This window comes from Harpia harpyja, chromosome 1, assembly GCF_026419915.1.
Source record: "Harpia harpyja isolate bHarHar1 chromosome 1, bHarHar1 primary haplotype, whole genome shotgun sequence".
Lineage (NCBI taxonomy): Eukaryota > Metazoa > Chordata > Aves > Accipitriformes > Accipitridae > Harpia > Harpia harpyja.
Window position 1 is genome coordinate 29546670 of NC_068940.1, and position 20883 is coordinate 29567552.

General features: G+C 42.2%; 1 protein-coding gene across 2 annotated transcripts in view; it reads left to right on the plus strand.

Moving 5' to 3' along the window:
• The window catches only part of CTNNBL1 (catenin beta like 1), a 56439-nt gene that overhangs the window by 10328 nt on the left and 25228 nt on the right, over nt 1–20883 (plus strand). Inside the window, exons 1-9 of one of the 2 annotated variants that reach the window (XM_052782966.1) lie at nt 537–643; nt 1371–1439; nt 2033–2172; nt 6277–6374; nt 8689–8782; nt 9694–9785; nt 13619–13691; nt 13974–14032; nt 14778–14926. In XM_052782966.1, coding sequence (XP_052638926.1) covers nt 2037–2172; nt 6277–6374; nt 8689–8782; nt 9694–9785; nt 13619–13691; nt 13974–14032; nt 14778–14926 — 701 coding nt within the window. In that variant the 5' untranslated portion in view covers nt 537–643; nt 1371–1439; nt 2033–2036. Of the gene's footprint in view, nt 1–536; nt 644–1370; nt 1440–2032; nt 2173–6276; nt 6375–8688; nt 8783–9693; nt 9786–13618; nt 13692–13973; nt 14033–14777; nt 14927–20883 lie in introns of those variants that run through there. The other variant, XM_052782957.1, reaches the window with a different exon arrangement.

Here is a 20883-nt window from a genome sequence, read left to right on the forward strand (position 1 = left end):
GGGCAGTTATATGTAGACCTACGAAAAGAAATAGCACAATGGACTTATGAAAAGAAACCGTCCATGGGCATAAACTGCTAATGCAGATTATGTCAGAAGCAAAAAGCCTCAATTGCACTGATGGTGCCAGGTAATAACAGGTGTAAAAGAACAGCTCAAGAAAGATGAGCCATTGCAAAACTGTGGGTTTTTTTCACTGATACTTAGTTTCAGAAAGTGCAGGGAAGCTCTTCTGGTTCTTTTCCAAAGAACCTTCTGTTGGTAAACCCCTGGTTTATAAAAACCCGACTGACAAGGTTTTGCTCTGGGGAGCTTGCTCGGTTCAGAGTTGGAGTAAATCAATAAGGGAATAGCAATGGTGTCTGAGTTTTTTGGCAGCTTTCTGCAGTGAGACTTCCAGGGGTTGCTGTTTGTTCCTGAAGGGTCTGGGCCCGACTGCAGTCTCACCACGTCACTGTACCCACTCTTTCGTGTTTTGCTGGGTAATCGTTCCAGCCATCCTAAGCTCTGTTTTCTGCCCTTTCCAATTTGTTTAGGAAGAACCTTTGGATGAAAGTTCAGTGAAGAAGATGATTCTCACCTTTGAGAAGAGATCTTACAAAAACCAGGAGCTGCGGATAAAGTTTCCTGACAATCCAGAGAAGTAAGATTATGTTCAGACCCTCTCTGTTAGCCTTTTTTCCTTTGATTTTAGGTTTCAGCCCTAAATTAATTTATTGACTATACAGACATTTTCAGTTACATAAGGCTTATGTAACAGCAGTTATTGCCACGTAATTCTTCTAAATTGTATTTGAAACTAACTGTTAAATAAGAATGGCATTAGCAAGACTCTGGTGGTGGCTGGTGTGTAGTTGGCAGCACGAAGAGAATAATTAGCGATGAAGGGAAAAGTTCTAGTTTATTAAATTCTTGCTTCTGTTAATACTAGAGGTTGTGAAACTTCGGTACTAAAACTCGAGTTTATGTTGTTTTTATTTTGGGAGCGCACAAATTCAGTAAGGTTTCATTAGTTTTGGTTTAGGTATCTACGTAAGTAGCTTGGTTCTCAAAAGTGAGCCCTAACGAGCTCTCCCAACATCAGTCCTCTTGGCAGTTGGCATTGGAGAGTCATCAGCCACACCGCAGATCTCTCGTTTTTCAGGGGTCTCCTCCTCTGCGCTGTTTCCGAGCAGTGGTCTCTTCCTCACTGATAGGCAGGTGGTAGGCGTTTGGGGGGTGGGCTGAAAGATTGAGTCCTGGATTGGTGAGTTTTGCTTTTCAAATAATTAAAGATTTCATGCCATCATTTTGTGTGAAGGTGTTATGCTTGCATATGCAGTCAGCGGGCTGTGTGGGAAGAAAATAATTTCATGTTATGGAGCTTTCAGATGCTGTGAGCAAATCACTGGATGGGGTCTGAAAGCCAGGCTTTGTGTGTTTCCACACCTGCGGTTCTAGTGAGCCTCTTCCTCCTTTCATGGAGTTTTGTTATTCACGTTAAGTGAATTTCTTGCTACGCTTGAGTGCTGTTATTTTTTTGTCCAGTTTGTTGTTCTTTCCCTTACCCAAATTCTTTTTATGGACTTCACCTTAGACTAATACAATGCACATACTAATATGTGGTGGCTAGGGAAGGTGCATCACTCTGGAGAATTTAGTTTATATACAAAGTTTTTTTCATGTGTAGCTACAACCTCTTGATTTTTTTTTTTTTTTTTTAAGTTCTAGAACTGATTTACAGAATTGGAACAAATCTGCTTATTTACTCTATGTAAATTAGGTAGTAGGAAGGCTTATTCTACTACGTGATTAAACTTCAAGGGGCAGGCACAGGACAGGATGAGGCACAGACTGCCTCTAGGAGTTCTGGACTCAGTGACATTGATGTGACCACAGAGGATCAGAAATGTCGGTACCACGTGCAGCTGGGGTGACAAGTCTTTCCTGGTATCTCCTGGAAGGTGGTGGTCTCTGTTTTGGAAAGAGCTGTGCATTGAACACAACTGATGTACTTTTTGCCTTTTTATTAACCATTTTTGTCTTGCCTCAGGTTCATGGAGTCTGAACTGGATTTAAATGACATCATTCAGGAAATGCATGTGATTGCGACGATGCCAGACCTGTATCACCTGCTGGTGGAGCTGAACGCTGTGCAGTCTCTCCTCGGGCTGCTGGGACATGACAACACAGATATCCTTCAGTTGTTAAAGCAGCACTCACGTGAGAGGCTTTCTACAGACTTTTCTGTAATCTCTTATATCCTGCTTTCACAGGTTCCTGTGTATGTTTTTCTCTTCTTTCCCACTGCACTGAATTTACGTCGTCTTTTTTTTTTTTTTCCCCTCCAAGTGAAAGCCGCCTTTGTTCAAGTAATATTGATTCTGAATTTTTTCAGTGCTGTTATTCTCCTTTCTTGTTTTATGACCCTTTCATCTAGGTTTTAGTGGCTGTGTTAGAGTGTGAACAGATGAACAATATAGGAAAACCTAAGGTATGGGCTTCACAGCATATAGCCTTGAACTGTGTGCAAACATTGTCTGGAATAGCCCCTGGTAAAAACGAGACTGATTTACTCCTTTTTGTTGAGAGCTGAGCTGTCACACTTTCAGCTGTTTGCCATGGACTAGCTCACCACAGTGCTACATGTTAGTTCGTAAATGTGGTAAATTCTTCCTGTGTTCACACCTTTAATTTGGTGTACTCAGAGCTTGAGGTTGTGGGTAGTCCCTCTGGTTACATAAATATCCAGAGACATTTTCATGCTCAGTTAGTTCTTGTCTCACTGATCCTGATCCTTGTGTGCACCTGTTTCTTGTTCCTCTGAAGATCTGAGGACATATCGGAGAGAGTTTTCTGTCTCTACTGTTAAAGATTTTTGGTAGTTTTGAACAAAAACAGTGTCATTTTTTGAATATCCTGGTACCTTGATGCTTAGCCTTCAGCTGATAAAGAACTATGCCTGGCTTACCATTGTGCAGTCTTTAAAAGTAGAGCTCAGCTTGCATTGCTTGTAAAATATTCTACCGTAGGTTAAGCTGAAAAATTGTGACATGATTTGAGAGATCGTGTGTCTGTGTTCTGACAAACTTTAGTGAATGGAGGGAGCAGTGAAGCCCAGTGGAAAGGACACTGGACTTAGACTTGGGACTACAGCAGTCTCTTGTTTTTTCCTTTTTATTGATTCATGACCTTAGGAAAGTAATTTATTCTTTACATCCTTTCTTTATGTGTAAAGAAGTAGATAATACTTACCAGCTTTTCTCAGGTGTTTTGAAATACGCAATGTTAAAAGGACTGTTAGTGATAAAAGTTGTGGTCCGATGCACAGATCTTGTTTTTCTTTTTTAGCACTTTTCCTTAAGTACTATGTATTAAGAATTCATAATTCATTCTCTCTAAGTGGGTGCAGTGATCAGAAGATAAAAACAGAACAAATATTTTATTGCATACCAGTTTATATTAGAAAGCACTGCTTACATGTTTGGGTATTTTGACTTGTATCTAGCTGAACCTTGATGTAGTGAATGCTGGTCCCTGCAAAACAGCAAACACCACAGTTTTCCTTATCTGTGATCTGTAATGGAAATTACTCTCAAGTAAATGTTTGTTAACATGGGAAACACCTACCATGCATAACCAGTTTCATGGCTACCATAGTTTCATTACTTTTTTTTTGCCAGACACTGCAGGCTTTTTGTGTACTATGTGCATGGCATTAAAAGCTTATACTGAATTTCTCATTCACAGGAAAAATATAAACTGTGGGGATTTTGACTGGGATAGAGACCTAATTCTTAGCTGGAGTGCACAGGAATACAGCTTGCTTTGTCCTTTCAGCCATGACAAGCTGTGTCCTGGGGTCACTGCTGCTGTCAGAGACTTGCCAGTATTTTTCCTGTGAACTCTTTTTAATTGGGTTGCAACTTGCTTGTGAGTTAGTTTACAGGTAGAAATTCGGCCTGTGAATTGCAATTTTGGGAAAAGTATATTTCTTATTATAAAACTGCTGAAGTGTTTTCAGATCCATTGGAAGCAGGACACAGGCTGTAGTAATGCCTCTTCACTGTGCTGCTGCTGCTTATACAGGATAGAAACACTATTAAAGTGAAGCATCTAGACATAAAACTAAATTGATACAGCTCAAGTTTTCTAATGATTTTTTTGTTAAATGCAAAAAGATTTTAAAAATGAGTTCTTCAAGGAGAGAACTAAACAAATGGCTCTTCAGATGTGATTTAAATGTAGTGTCTTGAGGGACTAATACAAGGAGACAAAAGCAATGTCCAGGGGAGCAAATAATCTGCTGAATGATTCATGCAGTTTTACACAAAACATGTGAATGAAAGATGATCACTGACAAGATTTTATTAATGAAAGACAGGAAAGCTTCAAGTGATGTTTTGCTTTTCTATCTCCTAAATTTTATAGGACAACTGATACTCTCACTGGAAGCCTCAACAGAAGCTTCCTAGACAGGAATGCCCTGCAAGATGAACTCCTCTGACTGCTAGAGTTCTTTGCTGTGCACTCTCGGAAAAATCTGGCTTATAGCGCCCAGTAGGCAGCAGTAGTCTTCAGTTAGTTCCTCCCTTAGCCTTCTGTTCTATGGGTGGATCAAATGCCATTCCCTCAGTCTTTCCTCATACATCATGTGCTAGCCCCCTGACCATCTCAGTGGTCTTCCACTCTCCTGAGTCCAGTATGTCAAGTCTCTCTTTTATTGGGAGAGCCCACAACTGAACAAAATATTCTACATGTTGCCTCGTAAGTGCCAAGCAGCAGGTAAGAATTCCTTCTCTTGACCTGCTGGTTTTGCTCTTGCTAATGCAGTGCATTCTGTGATTAGCCTTCGTCACTGCAGTGGCATGCTGCTGAGTCGTCTTCAACTTGTCCACCAGAACTTCCAGATTCTCTTCTGCAGAGCTTACCTCTCCAGTCAGCCCCAGCACAAGGGCTTCTTCCCTCCCAGGTACAGGATGTTCCATTTGTTGAACTTCACGAGGTTCCTATTGGCCTATTCCTCCAGCTTTTTTTAATTAATAGTTGATTCCTTGCAGAATAAATGTAAGGCAGGTTATTTTCTCTTAACTTGCTTATTGAGTTGTGCTCCAACTTGCTTTTAAAAATTGTACTCTGGCACCTTTGCCCTTGTTTTTGTATAAGCATGAGTGACTGCCCAGTGAGGAGTAACCACCCTTCTGTTTGGTTCTTGATGGCAGTTGCAAGTGGAAGTGGCATCTACCCATCAAGAAAATGTACAGATAGTTTTGGCTTGGTTAAGGAGCGCTGTAGAGCATGAAGAAAGTAGTAGTCTTACTGATACACATCTTCTGCAGTGCCTAGACATAGGTTAACTTGGGACTAGGACAGGCAGCTCTCAGTCTTTCCTGAGACTAGGTAAGTCATGACCGAAACCTTGCTAAGAAAAGATATATGAAAATACTTTTCCTGCTGCTGCTTATGTGTCTGAGCAAATGCACAAATAGGAGAACTGGGAGGCTGGATTGTTAGCCTGTGCATTTTAAAGTGATTCATCACAAAGTTTTTATATAGGACATGCAGAAAACTGCATATCCTGTTCTACCCCAGTGGGACTCAGGCAAGATTGATCAGCATGTCTGAGAGAATAGGAAAGTGGGTCTAATGAGGTGGAATACGTCTCGTCGTACAAGAGAGCTGTGTAGCAGTCAGGGGAACCGTGTGTTATGCAGCCCAGAGTTAATGAGTGAAAATTGGGCTGGCAGAAGCTATGCTGTTCCTGCGAGGTCCGCGGTTAGAGGAGCATGCTGTCCTAATTGGGCCAGGCAGAAGGGGGTGATCACTCCTGCTTCCTGCAGTGGCCTTGTTAGGTGTGTGCCATATCAGGTTAGCAGGGGTATCACTGAGAGCAGAATACCCAAATCAGATTATTGTAACTCATTTCTCTTTGCTTATATTCAATCTTAACAATGCAAGATGGTGCCTAGTTATACCAACTCTAGCAGTTTTGATTTGAAAAAATAAAAAAATAAGTATCATCAAGAAACAGTAAAATTGCCTGATACAGTAAGCACACAATCACATTTGTTTTTATCATTCCTAATCGTTAGGATTCCCTGATTTTGGTGCTTATGAGGACTCATTGCTGAAGTAGTCTCTGTGGTCTTGGCTCTGGTGTTCCTGTGCCCCACTGCTGTAATGTATTACCAGTTGTTTTGGATCGTGTCATGAGCACGCTGGCCTAAGAACAATCTACTTTTGATATTAAATGTGTCTGCCTCTGTGTTGGTTATCCTTAACACCTGTCCCTAACACATGTTTCCATAGCTGTGGTAGATTTGCTTCAAGAACTGACTGATATAGATACTCTCCATGAGAGTGAAGAAGGAGCTGAAGTCCTCATAGACGCTCTAGTAAGTAGTAAACTCCAGATTATTTCAATGCCTGAACAACATCTGCCTTATGCAGCACAGCAGCAAATACTCTGAACTGCTACGCTTTCTGCAGCTGTGGTTATGCATGTTGCCAAAACCATGATGAAGTTAGCCAGCTGAGGAGCCTGCTCTCTTGTAGCTGAAATGCTGTATTGAGGACCACGATGGGATGCCAGAGATTGGGGAGTAGGTTCTTCCTGCACCTTGTCTACCACTTCTTTTTTGGAAGGAACATGCTCATATTGCAAAATTTGTGTAGGCTGGGAGATTTTTTCTTGCAGGGAGGGAGAATGAAGTAATATTTGTGGTTTGGACAGTGTCCTATTGAAAATTGGAGCTCAATTTGCATTTTTCTTCCTTGTTCCGGAAAAAGGTGACTTCTGTTCACCCGTGAAAAATTGAAGTTTGTGGCAGGGATCAGATTGTTATCTGAAGGACAGCGAGGCCATTGTGATCTTGCAGTCTAACCTCTTGCACCTGAGACTGGTATTCTTCTGCCTAATAACTCTGTTTCAAACCCAAAAATCTGTGCTTGAACTGGGACATCTGTTGTTATAGCGAGGGTATGCATTTTTCTTAACAAGAAGTAAAAGCGTGAAAGTTTTCGTGTAACAGAGCTAATGCATTTTAAGGGTGGAGGAGGGTTTAGAGGTAATGATCCTTTTTGGCGTAGAGATTAAAGAACCCCAGAAAACGATCTATGTGCAGTAGAAGATGCATTGCTCAGTCTTAAGTGCTCCCTGCCTGGTTAAGTCTTGAGTGCCTCTTGGCCTCTGTGGTGGTGGACTTCCCCTTTTCATGGTGTTTGTGCTGGATGCCTCCTGCCCCTTGGCTGCGGGAGGAGGATGCCAAACCGAGCAGAAGCCTTCCAGAGAAGTGATGCCCAGCAAAACTTGAGATTTACACATCTGTCCTACCTTCGTGCAGCTTCTGCTAGTGAATTGCGGTGTTTGTGAATCACTGTGGCTGTGTCTTGTTCCATAACTATTATGTTGAAATTGGAAGACGGGGAATTACGGGTTTTCTTTTGTTTGCTTTGTTTGGCCACTCTGTTTTCTCCTACAATCCTTCTTGTCCAGTCACTATAATGTTACCTTCCAAAGGTTAATGGCAGTGGCCCGGAGCCGAGTTCCTCCAGATGGCCTCTGGGCTGTTCTTAATTACTCTGCCTTCGTGGAAAGATTGCTGGATGAATGAAATGGTAGAGAGGAACTGCTAGAGAAGGTGTTTTCTATAAAATGTGCGGAGAGGTAGTAAATCAAGTGAAGTTCTTTCTCTGTTTTCCTTGTCACCAGCCCACTGATAATAGCCAAGTTTTAGAGGTTTTATTGTCCTCTTTGAAAGAAACAGGTCAGGCATATCTTGGGAGATATCTTTAGATATCTGATTTTTAGATTACTTTTTTTTTTTTGAAGGAAGTAGGTGTAATGTGGGGCATCTGTGAAGATTGTTCTACTACCTTCCACAGCAGCTGATACTTGTATTTTTTCCTTGTGTTCACTGGGCCCAAAGCTAGTTAACAGTGTTTGAATTGGAAATGTTATTTTGTTTAACTTTTCCAAGCTTATGTCCACGATGGAAATTTAGCCAAAGTCAAGCTGGACTCTGTCCAATTGCAGCTTTAAAAGCGTACTTCTTATGTTAGCTTTTTGATTAGGAGGCTCCACCTGCAGATGTGGGTTCCTGCTCCTGCTGTTGATTTGTCTGGGTTTCATTAGCTTGCTGAAATCAACTTGGTACATTCATCTTGCTAGGATTTAAATGCAAGGCTTCAACTAGTGATCACTCGGCTTTTGGATTTCAATCTGTGTGTGTAGGCATTGTTCCCTCAGCTTCTTGTAGCTATTAAGGTGGAAGATATAACAGAAATGCAGGCAGACCAGCAGCAAACAGTTGAAAGTGAAGCTGCTTGCAGAGCTGACAGCTAGCCCATCCGTGGTGGTTTGTGGTACCTCGCACTTCAGAATTCTGGGGGATTATAAATCAGTCAGGCTGGTTCAGGAAATAAGACTGTGACAAGGTGCATGTTTTCCTCCAGATGTTTTTCTGTTTAATCTGAAACAAAAAAGTTGTTTAATTAATTAGGACAAACATAGTGGCAGATTTACTTGGTGATTCCTTTGCTTCCTCTGAGATTTTAGAGCAAGATTATTAATGTCTCCTGATCATGTCTGGCAGGATGTTTCAGTAGGGCTTATTGATTTTTATTAACACCCCATTCTTTCTCCTTCATCTTCCTTTTTTCAGTCTTCTTTCTTATCTTTTTATCTTTCCCATGACCCTGGTGATTTAGGTGGAGGGCCAGGTCGTGGCCTTGTTGGTCCAGAATTTAGAGCGCCTGGATGAAAGTGTGAAGGAGGAAGCTGATGGTGTCCACAACACATTGGGTAAGTGGCTGTTGCACAGCCTCTCGCTTCTTTCTGTATTTTGTACAAAGAGGGGGTGGGTTATCCCTCCCCTTCCTTTCCTTCCTACTCCTTTTCCCTTGAACTGCCAACACTACGGTAGAGGACCTAGTGCAGCTTTTGTTCAAGCGTAACTTTAACTCATGGTAAATCCTAGTCCCTTTAGCCAGCATTTGTCGCGTGACTGCTGGTAAGGTGCCTCTTCCCAAAGCAGTTACGTAGGGAGGTGTTGATATATGGATGAAACTGCACCACACCAGGAGTGCTCCACTGCCTGTGTATTTACTGTGTACTTATCTGTGAGCTCTACATACTCTGTTATGAGAGCTGTTTATGTCTCAGCAATATATTTAACTTTAAGGTAGTAAAACATTTGCATTTCATATAAGTACATCATTACCTCTCCGTTCCCCAGTCTTTGCACGGCACAGTAACTGCTTTGCACTGTGTTGCTGTTATTAGCATTTAGACCATCATGCACTCCTTTCAGTCATTTGGGATTGTGATCTCCCGAGGACTGGAAGAAGGAAGAGAGGCTGGAAACGTGAGTTTTGGAATTTTTACTGCTGCTGTTGTTAGTTGAGTTTTGTGCAGTGAGAATTACTGCTGGAGTAAAGGGAAGTATCTTAGGTTTCTTCCAGCAGGAGCTGGTGTTACACTGAGGATGGACTGTGTGGGCAATGTGAAAACTGAGAGAGTATCATACACCTGAGCTTAAGTCTCACTCAAAAAAAAAAAAAAAAAAAAAAAAAAAAAGGTAGTTTTGCGAATAAGATGTAACTTTGAGAAGAATGGTGCAGCCCTAGGAAGGACCTGGCAAAGCAGTGTTGATGCAGGCTTGAGCTGAACTGCAGGTGGGGAAAAACGTCTGTTTTCTGTGTCTTTCTTCTTAGCAATCGTTGAGAACATGGCAGAGTTCCGACCAGAGATGTGCACAGAGGCTGCGCAGCAGGGCCTCATGCAGTGGTTGCTCAAGAGGCTGAAGGTGAGCATTTGGGAGTCATTTGGGAGTTATCACAATAAAAACTGGCAGACCACTGGTCTGGAAGGTGATGTGCTTGAGACGGTGTTTGGCACAATATTAAAGGCCCAAGGCTATTTATTATTGGCTCTTTCCGTTTGTATAGGTTATATTTGTGTTAAGTTCTAACATTTGTGAATACAGTGAACTCAAAACTTGCCTCAAACTGGGGTTTATGTCCCTTTTAACTTATTAGCAAAATTGAAGGAGTTGGCTTTATGTGTAAGAAGGTCTACACAATGTGATGTAAGTCTGTGAGTAGAAGTACTCCAATTTTCACAGTGTTTGCCTGGAAGAGTATGTGTAATGTTGAGTCTTCTTGAATGTCTTTGGGTTTTACTGGTTTCTGTGGGAGTTCTTTTTGGTAACATGTCCCTGATCCTGCCGTGAGAACTATGGTCTTTCCTGCAGAGTTGGACCTTTTGCAGCGCCACAAAACAGCACTCAGGGTCCAACCACTAATGTGGTTGGCCCCAGCAGCTGCAATACCACTGGATTCCTAGCTCAAGCATCAGTAGTGCTAGAGGTCTGCCAGTGCCTGCCTTCCTTCTGTATAGCAGTTAGTATGAACTTAAAACATTGCTTAAAATAAGCTAGTTCTGCGTGCGCACGATTGTGTCTTGGAGAAGCCAAGTTAAAGACAAAAAGTTAGAATTCAGGGTTTGTATCCTCTGCAATTTTAGTTTAAATGGACATACTTCTGTCTTGTCTTTATATTGTAAATGTCTTACAGTAGAAGGTGTCTTTTTTCTGTTCGTATGATTCCTGTGGATTTCTGGTCCATGGCTGAGACCTGTAGGAATATAAAAGCTGACCAGTGGGCAGGGAAACTAATAAAGACCATTTTATACCTTTGCTTCCTACATTTCTAACACTTACCTGAGTTTCAAGCGGTGGCTTTGTTTAACTGCGGCTGGTGGTGGCTTTTTCTTTGAACTCATCTAATTGCCTTTTGAATTCAAAATTACTTATTGATACACTTAGCATCCTGTGGCAGTGAGTTACACAGTTTAACTCAGTCTTGTGTAAAAAGATGCCTAAACATTTCCTGGAAAATACTGTAGGAAAGGAACAGATAGTTCAGCTTTCTTACAGAGCTAGCGAAGGAAATTTAGCAAACAGGTTCTGGCTTTTTCCTAAGCCTGTTGGTAAGGCATTAGCACTTCCATACTTAAATGTCTCTATAGTTAGAAGGCCTCTGAATCACAGAAATAGTCTTATCAGCTTCATAAGTGTGCAGATACCCCTCTGTGTACCTCATATGCCTCTTAGCAGAAGTAACCTATAATTTCTCACTACAGGTAGTAACATAATTGCATTCCTTTTACTTAAAAACAAAAAGTGAAGTTAATTTTATTCCACACGGGTATGTATTGCTGCCTGTGTCGTAATTCCTCTGGCAGCTGAAAGACTTAGAAACTTGGGAAAGCAAAATAATCACAACTTGGATTCCCCTGCTTCGTGCCACAGAAAATGAATGTTCAAGGCATTCAAAACATGGTGCTGAATGTGCCTTTTCTTTGCCCTGGCTTGTGTTAACTTTGTCTGGGTTTGGGGATATGTGATCAGGCAGTGCTTTTTCTTGCTTACATGGTGTCATGGGGAGCCGCACGCTAATGAAACCCTCGCCCAGGCGCCTTTGCTGTTGGCAGCGCTTGGTCTTGAATCTCTCGCCATGACAGATGGGGTTAGGATTAAACCGGGATCTCAGCATCTGGGTAGAGTGTTGTGCTGCTGAAGAATATCTATGGGATGAGTTTTAAAATCAGGGTTCTGTCCAGGCGTCGGTAAGGACATCTGGCGCTCAGCACAGAGTGTGAATTTCTGTTTTCTGACTACATTTCAGGTTGCATAATTGTATTCTGACTGTCAGAATTGCCTTGGAAAGCTCAGACGGAGCGCTTAATAGCTCACTTCTCCAAACATAAGCAGGGTTCGATGATGTTGTGTGCAGCTTTGAGAGAACGGAGCGTTGTTTCCTAGTGCTTGCAGTAGGACAGCAGTTGGTTTGCAGCATGATGGGAGCCAGCAGAGCTGTACAGCACCGAGCGCCTGCCACCTTCCCCTTCTCCTGCCACTGACTGCTTGGAAGTGTTACATGGTTGCTATAAATACTGTCATCTACAGAGTGGTTTGGAATGAAGAGCTTTATATAAAAGTCAATACTTCGTGGCATTTGGGATCTTCCTGCTTTTCGTGTTTTTGTGTTTGTCGTGGTTTAACCCCAGCCAGCAACTAAGCACCACGCAGCCGCTCACTTGCTCCCCGCCCCCCTCAGTGGGATGGGGGAGAAAATCGGGAAAAGAAGTAAAACTCATGGGTTGAGATAAGAACAGCTTAATAGAACAGAAAAGAAGAAACTAATAATGATAATAACACTAATAAAATGACAACAGTAATAATAAAAGGATTGGAATGTACAAATGATGCACAGTGCAATTGCTCACCACCCGCCGATAGACACCCAGTTAGTCCCCAAGCAACGATTCCCCCGACCTCACTCCCCCCAGTTTCTATACTGGGCATGACGTCCCATGGTATGGAATACCCTGTCAGCCACTTTGGGTCAGCTGTCCTGTCTGTGTCCTGTGCCAACTTCTTGTGCCCCTCCAGCTTTCTCACTGGTTGGGCATGAGAAGCTGAAAAATCCTCGACTTTAGCGTAAACATTACTTAGCAACAACTGAAAATATCAGTGTTATCATCATTCTTCTCATACTGAACTCAAAACATAGCACCGTACCAGCTACTAGGAAGACAATTAACTCTATCCCAGCTGAAACCAGGACAGTGTTGCATGGTGCTTGTGTATTGTGACCTTTTCTTAGGTAGCAGGTCAGGATAATTGGCCCATGCGTAGCCTTGCGCAGGCAGGTTCACTCACTCAAGCTGCAGGTAGTCGTGCATTTGGGGAAAAAATTGTGGGTGACAAATGGTATGTTTTAAGCCTAGTACTTATTGCTTGCCTTTTTTTTTTTTCCCCTCTTGAACAGTGGAATACAAATAGCTGGTAACTGATGATTTTTAAAATTGTTTTGTTTATTTTATGAATTCCTTCAGTAAACCAGTTTGCATTATTATCTGATCGGTTAATGTTTAGTCTGTTTCTGTAGATGAAGCAGCTTTGGTAGCAGGCAAAAATATTGGATCCAGTTCAGAATCCCACTTCAGGGATTTATTTTATTTCTTCAAATTCAGCGTTTTGGTTTCGTTATGTTTTTTTTTTGTTTTTTTTTTTTAACATATTTGAGTATGGAGTGAATGTGTGAAATGAAAGTTACGTGACTGTGCGGGCTAAACCCATCTCATGTTCTTCTGATTGTGACTTTGTGATCCTCATACAAAACTCTGGCAGCTACTGTTTAATGTTACTGTGATGTATTTTCTGAAATTCTGTTTTTGGTGACAGGTGCAGACTTTCAGAATAGGGATAAGCCCCATGCACTCATGTAATATGGAAAACTTATCACAGGAAAGAGATTCCATGTTGCAAACAACTGGAGACTGTTCTCAGGGGTTTTGAGCCAACTTGGTCAAACCTACTTATGTAGGACAGTGTGAAGCATCAGAGCTGAGTTTCTACACATGCGTGCATGAGCATACACACACACCCCGTCACCCCTGAATCAGAGAGAATTACTACTATTTTGTCACTGAGGCATACTGCGAAATTACTGCTGTTGTATTTTGGTTTAAGTGTTGCTCATATGTTCGGTGATTTGATTAATGTGTTCTTCATATCAGTGAAAGGCAGAGCGCTGTGCCCTGATGGGTCTCTTGTTCCTTCTTCACCAACAGGCTAAGATGCCTTTTGATGCCAACAAGCTGTACTGCAGTGAGGTGCTGGCTATTTTGCTCCAGAATAACGATGGTGAGACATGCCTCTGGTGTCGATACTCTGTTAGGGTAGGATCCAGGCTTCTTTCAGATCACAACAGCACTCTTCGGCATTCGGCTTCCCTTTGCTTGTGCTCTCTCTCCCCGCGTGTGTGCTCTCTCGCATATGCATGCACCCTCCCTTTCTCTGCAGCTTTTGTACTCTGTCAAGCCGTATTGATTTTGTTCGCTGATGTATCAGTGTTAGATGGCTGTAAAATCTGACAGTTAGCTTCATTTTTCTCTCTCTTTTCCCCCTTCCCCCACCTCCGTCTAGACAACAGAGAATTGCTTGGGGAGCTGGATGGGATCGATGTGCTGCTTCAGCAGTTATCTGTGAGTAATTCACATACGCCCTCTCTACTGTCAGGAGACTTGCAGGCTGGGTGTGAGGAGGTGGAACAGATTCTGGGTGTAGCACTGTCTTAGCAATCTGTAGATACTGAAGCACAGCAGCGCTTTATATTTAGTGGTGACACAGTCCCTGAATAACTTCCACGCAAATGTATCATACATGGTAACTAAGGTTGATACCTGTTTTAAAGATGTTAACGTTGAGGTACACAGAAATTACATTATTTTGTTATTGCATGGCAAGTTGGAGATAGGCAGGGTTGGAATTTGGCCATCTTCAGCATTCTCCACTCCAAGAACTGGGCTGCATTGTGCCTACATTTGAGCTAGTTGAAAGTAATGTGTTCATAGCTCACTTATATTTCTTGAGGTAGTACTGTCTGCAGCACCCTCAGTTACGCATTGTGCCTAGGATTCCTCTGGTAACAAGCCTATCCACATACTTTTGTGAATTGTGCAGTCGGTGAATTTGCCTTTCCCTTTGGAGGCTCTGTATTGTCTTTTAAGTTATGCATGAGACTGCTGCACATTTGTTGGTATACAGTCAGGGCAATTCAAAAGGCAGCAGAGTTACAAGAGAGAATGTATCAGTGACGTGTGGGATTGCTGGCTTACGCATATCAGATGCTGAAGGCTTGTGATGTAAAATGTTCATGTACACTCTGTAACAGTGTGGACCAAATTGGGCCCTCCATTTTTGGATAATTTTGCTTTCTTTGTCATGCAGGTGTTTAAACGACACAACCCCAGTACAGCAGAAGAACAGGAAATGATGGAGAACCTGTTTGACTCCCTTTGCTCTTGCTTAATGCTCAGTTCCAATCGTGATCGCTTCCTGAAAGGCGAGGGTCTACAGCTGATGAATCTGATGCTTAGGTACCCAGATAACTTTGTGATTTTCTTGCCTGCTTTTGACGTACTGACACACATTCTGGCTAGATATTTGTGTTTTTCCGTTTATAAAATTTCTGTGGTAGCATATTTGTCTGTCTTCTGTTTCTTTTTTTGCCAGCATCTAAGTTGGACCTTCTCAGACATATAAGCTCCACTCTTTGTCTTTAGCTTTGTTCGTAAGAACTGGGGTTACTACAATAGCTGCTGGAAAGTAACAGTGCAGATCTGTGTGGCAGACACACAGATGAAAGAATGCTGTAGGTCAGGCCACTAATCCTCTAAGGATTTAAAAGACCCTTAGGAGAGTAAGAGAGAACCTTTGGATGTCTCTAGGGAAAATGTTTTTCCTTTTGTTCCCCAGCTCAAGCTTCACTGTGTTGTGTTACTCTCTGAGCTGGTGAATTTTTGTGGATGTTGATACAAAAATTGCTTTTGTGAAATGGGCACAAGTATGCGTTTCTTCTTGTGACGTGTTTTGTCACACTGTGAGTCTCCAGGGCTTCTCTGCTCTCTTCACTTTTACTTCCTAGCCTAGTACTGAATTGTGTCATCCGTGCTGACTGGCTTCCTCCAGACCTCAGGACTGGGCGCAGCGGGGCTCTGTCTGGCTTTCCCTGGTGTGCTAGGCTGCGTGTGGTGGCTGGTTAGCAAACACCAACAAGAAATGATGTATTCCTGCAGCGCATGGCTGGGTAATGTGCAGCAGCAGGGAACTGAATAAATAACCAAACATGGATTATTCAAATAGGAACACTGGGTTTTCTTGAGGCTAATTAAAGAAAAGCTCCAAAACTAAGAACAAGAGGGAAGCCTCCCTCTGCCTTGAGTACTAAGCTGCTAAGCTAGCCTTGCAGAACTAATTACTTGGAGTTCTTGTGCCATGTGGGTGGGACTCAGTGTTTGGATTTCTAATAGCTTTTTCCCCATTTTTGGACTCTACTGTTTACCACGCTCTGTACCAGGATCCCAGCTGGAAAATTATGACAGGAAAATTTCCCCTGGATGCATTTCCCCTTCCACCCCCTCACTCCCCAGTAGCTGTGAAGGAGTTAGGAGGGACAAAACATGACTTAACTGCCAGCAGCAGCTATGTCTAATGGAAGGAGTTTCCAAGACCTCAATCTTTTGATGCTGAGGAACCTAACTTATTCTACAGTCTGAATGGGATTGGTAAAGTGACGATGGAAAAAAAGTAACAATTCACAGAATATTTTCAAGAAGCTTATATCACTGCTGTCTGTAAGCATGGACTATACTGACAGTTGATTATTTTATTTTTCTTTAAACTCTTCTAGTCTAGTTCAGATAAGTAGAAAAGTTGAAGTTCTTACCTGGCTGTTTGAGCTGAGCCTTATCCCCAAACTAGCTCCCTTCTGGCCCTGAATTGTCCTACACTGTAAATCTCATTTAGAGAGAGCAGCACCTAGTTGTACAGAGAGAGTAAACTTCTTGCTTCTAATGATGTCTTCAGACTAGAGTTGAAAACGTTAAGCTGGTACTTTTATTGCTGATTCATGTTTTTCCTCTTTTGAAGAGCTGCCAACTGCTTTTCTTAGTATTTCACACCATCCATGTTGTTGACATGTCAGTTCACTCCTACACACAGTTTTCTTTTTTTGTCTTAATACTCCTAATGAATGAAATGTCAGGATTCTGACACAGTTAATCATGCATGTAACCTAAAGTATGTGAAATCAGTAATACTCAGCACATGCTTAAAGCTACTTCCATACTTCAGACTGGCTGGCTGGGTCCGAGCCACAATGCTGTCCTGAAGCTTTTACTTTTGGAAGGTGTGTTATTTCCTTATCGGTGTTGTAAGCTTGCTTCTGGTAGGCGTGACACAGACGTGACTGTATAGGTGTTATTTAAGTAGTTAACTTGGATCTTCAGAACTGCAGGAACATTGTGCTAAGCTCTGCTATGTCTTGGCATCTCTTGAATACCAACTTTCTGGGTTCTAAGTTTTGGGGCTTTGTCAGTCATAAGTGGTAAGAGAATGAATGACATTAGAGTCAAGTGCTCTTTGGAGAGCGTAGGAGATGATTAAGGTAAAAACACTGGTTTGTGGTGATGAAAATTAGGGAATGGATGCTGGGAGAAGGTGGCTACATTAGGAGGAGAAGTTTTGGGCATGCTCAGCTGCTGCCATGGGGGAGTACTTGCCTTTGCAGGTCATGATGTGGTTGAAGGTAGAAAGCTCTGCTGGACTTAGCACTTTGGTGAGGAAAATAGAGCACATTTCTGTAGCTTTCAAACCACCAAACAAGGCAAAGTGTCTGAGAACTGATGCTGCAGGGTTTTGGTGTTTGTTTGCTTGTGGGTTTTTTACATATTTTAATATCCAGAACATACTAAATGACTATTAATTCTGCTAACCTCTGTTATCATTGGGAGTTCTCTTGGTGTATGCTTAAAAGCTCTTACAGGTGCTCAGTTTTTCTTGGACAGTATTGCTTTGGTAACTGCAGGCTAGCATTGTAAATAGGGGGTAAATCTTGATAGTTGTGATCTAGAGAGCTACACAGGAGTATTACACTTCTGTATCTTCTTGGTACCTTCATGATAAACAACAAAGAATAGAAATGCCATTTAGTTGTGATTGACCACCTCGCCCACAAACAAGGCAGAATATTTTTCTCTCCTGTCGGTGTCCTCTGAAGACTGGGGGGAGAGCGCTGTTATTTTTTGTTTTTACTTTGAAGGCGGTTAATCATTGTACCATGTACCATAGTCTGTGCAGATCAAAGGACAAATAAGCAAAGTTGAAAGTTTATTGACATGATGTGAGATAGATAAGCTGTGTGAGAATAAAGATATCAGGGTTGAATCTCCATTACTGTCTTAGAGAACATAGCATTCTGTATCTAGTGCTACCCAATACATCTAGCCAAGTTGTTCTGTTAATAATGGTCATGCACACAGACCTGCAGAGAAGTATAGCATCTTGCAGCTGAGCATTTAACATGCTCAGGAGATTCCTGTAGACCGTAGTGAAAACAGGACTGCTTTCTGTTATGCTGAGCCTTAAAAATGTATGGCCAACAGCGAAAGATGGTGTTGTATTGTGTGAACTTCTACTAGTTTATGGGGAGACAGTGGTAACACCTGAAAATGAGCACAATGTGGCTGATACGCTTTACTGCATGTCCATAGCGAGCTGTGTCCTGGACTTGGTGTTGTGGTCTCAGACTTGCAGTGTTGTGGGGGACTTGCAGTTGGCCACTGGGAGTGGAGCTTCACTGAGCAGGTATGTGGGAGGTGAGCAGAGGGGTCTGGGAGAAGACCAGGTTGAGAAGGACGACGGAGCCTGTGACAGCAGAAATGAAGTAGGAAGTTTTGAAGTAGGATGAGAGCACGGGTATATATAATTATTTGATTTGCATCTGTGGAGCAATAGAGGCTCGTTTATTTTATGGAGTGTCTTTATCAAAAAGAAGATGGTTTATCAAGGTGGTAGCCATGAGTGAAAAGTTTATAAATGTCACATAGAATTAAATTCAATTATATTTTTTTTAGGTCAGGAAGCACTTTTTAGCACGCAGTCCCTCAGCCTTGCCTTGGTAACCTAAATGCAGTTTACCTTACAAAGCCAAAAGAGAGAAAAACAGGCTTGTAATGTCAGTTCCCTTGCACACACTGACAGGAAGCTTATTGCTTTTGCTGTAAAATTGTGTTAAGGTTTGGAGGAGATGCAGCCACTTGGTTCCCAGGGGATGTGTCAAGAAGATTCTCTGTTGCATAGGAAAAATGACATGTGGCTTTCCCAGTTATTAACTGAAGGCGCGGGTGTATGCACATAGACAAATGCAGCAAAGTGAGCTTACAGAAAGGTGCATCACTTGGGCAATGCGATCTTCTATTCTGCAGCTATTCAGTGGCTTTTCTTGACCCTGAAAAAAGCGTTTGCTCCTGTACAGCAAAAACAAGGTGAAAATGGACAACTCTGTACAGCTCCCCAAAGCTTGACTATAGCTATTTCAGGGTATATTTTTTATGATTATTAAAATCCTTTTATGATTTCTTGTCCTGCTGTTCCTAATGACCCCATGGAAACTTAGATTGTCTCTTTACTAAATCTTCTGGTTAATTAAACGGAACCATTTTATGCAGCACTTTTCCAGGAAATCTAGTATTCTGCTTTTGCTAGTATTTTCGAAGGTGAGAGATTGGGTTTATGCTAATGTGGAAAGTCCAAATAATGTTGGCACCTCTTCTTTTTGAAATAGTAAATGTACCAAAAGAGTTCTCTCAGATGTAAAGGTATTAAAAGGAGAAAAACAATGGCTAGCAAATAAAGTTGTAATTCAGAGTTCCCTGTGAAGACTGAAGTCACTCCCTATTTGGTGATGCTCATGTATGCTTGTCTTTGAATTAGTGTTCAGCTAAAAGTGACCTCAATAAGCACAGATGAGACTAAGATAAACTGCTTGCCCTCCGGCAGAATAAATATTTCAAATAAAATCAACTCTAGACAGTCCAGTCAAGCAGCTATTGATCTCTAAAAGCCTGAACTTAAACCCAATGAATATTCCAGAGATCAGCTCTGTGCAACCTTCCTAAATGCTGATCAATATGCAATTACTTCCCCTGAAAACATTTCTTATATTGTCTGGCCTAAGTAGTACTTTATTTTTAGCTCCCTGTAGAGGGGAGGTGGGGGTGTTGAGCCACCCTCCTGCACCGCTCTTCGCTCATGGGTAGAACTCATTGCTGTACCAGATCCCAGCTGCACATGGTGCTTTCAACAACTGCTTCGTGCCCATCGGAAGCACCCGCGGCTGCACTGGGCAAAGTAACTTTCTTTTAGGCTAGTGTGTTAATATACGGTTTTTTAGTTTGCATGTTGTTAGGGGTTCACGAAGTTCGATCTCTGAAGGGAAGGTGTTTTCCATGGCTCTCTGGAGCTTGGGCTTCAAGAAGCCCTGGGCAAGAAGACCCTGCTGATGGATGTGAGGTCCGGGTGGCTCAGCGTGTGCTGTTTGCAGGGTGGGCAGGCTGCTCCCGCACTGCTGGGTTTGGCAGGTGTGTGCAAGGACAGCGTGGGTGCTACTGCCTCCACGGGGGGAAAGAGGAGGGGGCTGAACTGCGTCAGTGGTTTGCTCTTTATAGATCCTTATTCCAGGTCCACAATGATACCTGAGCGCCGTATGGTAGTGTGGAGCAGCTAGTGTGTGTTTGAGGAGAACTGTTCTCTCATCTTTCCAGGGGAAGAGCACAGCTTGTTTCTGGGGGGATTTATTTTTATATGTGCATGTAGCTATGTATTTGTTAGAGAACAAATTAGAGAAGAGGAAATCAGAGGAGATTGCCATGCACTTGGAGTGGAAAGTGGTGGGGCTTGTGACCATCCTGCCTCAGGGGCAATGTCCTCCTGGGCTGGCCTGGCCTTTGGGCATGCTGGGGGCTCTCATTCTTCAGCTCATGTTAGCTCCTCCTGACGTTTACCTGGTCTATTGGTTTTATGGGCTGTATTAGCGACCGCTTTTTCAGTTCATGTTTCACAAGGTATTTTAAATTTTTCTCCTGGATTAATTATAAATTCCTCTATTTCTGGTTTGAGAGGTACAGGACTTTTGGAGATCATTTTCACACCATCTGCGTGTTATCGGTGTGAGTTACCAGCATCAGCATTCTGAACTCACATTAAAACAGAATAGCCCAGAATCTATCTGCATCCTTCCAAACGTGATTTTTGGAGATGGGGTTTTCTTCATTATAGCTGACCATTAAGCTATACTTACTAAACTTACTCCGGTATTAAATTGAATTATTGCTAGATCCAAATCCTGATCTTTTTGGTGTGATAGTATTCGCCTTGTGTACCCAACCCAGCCTCCCCTGCTGTTTTGTGCTAGTGTTTGTAAGGTGGTGAAGAAATAACTTCTTCAATAGCCAAGAAATAAAAAATAAGAAAATAAAACCATAGCAATAAAATA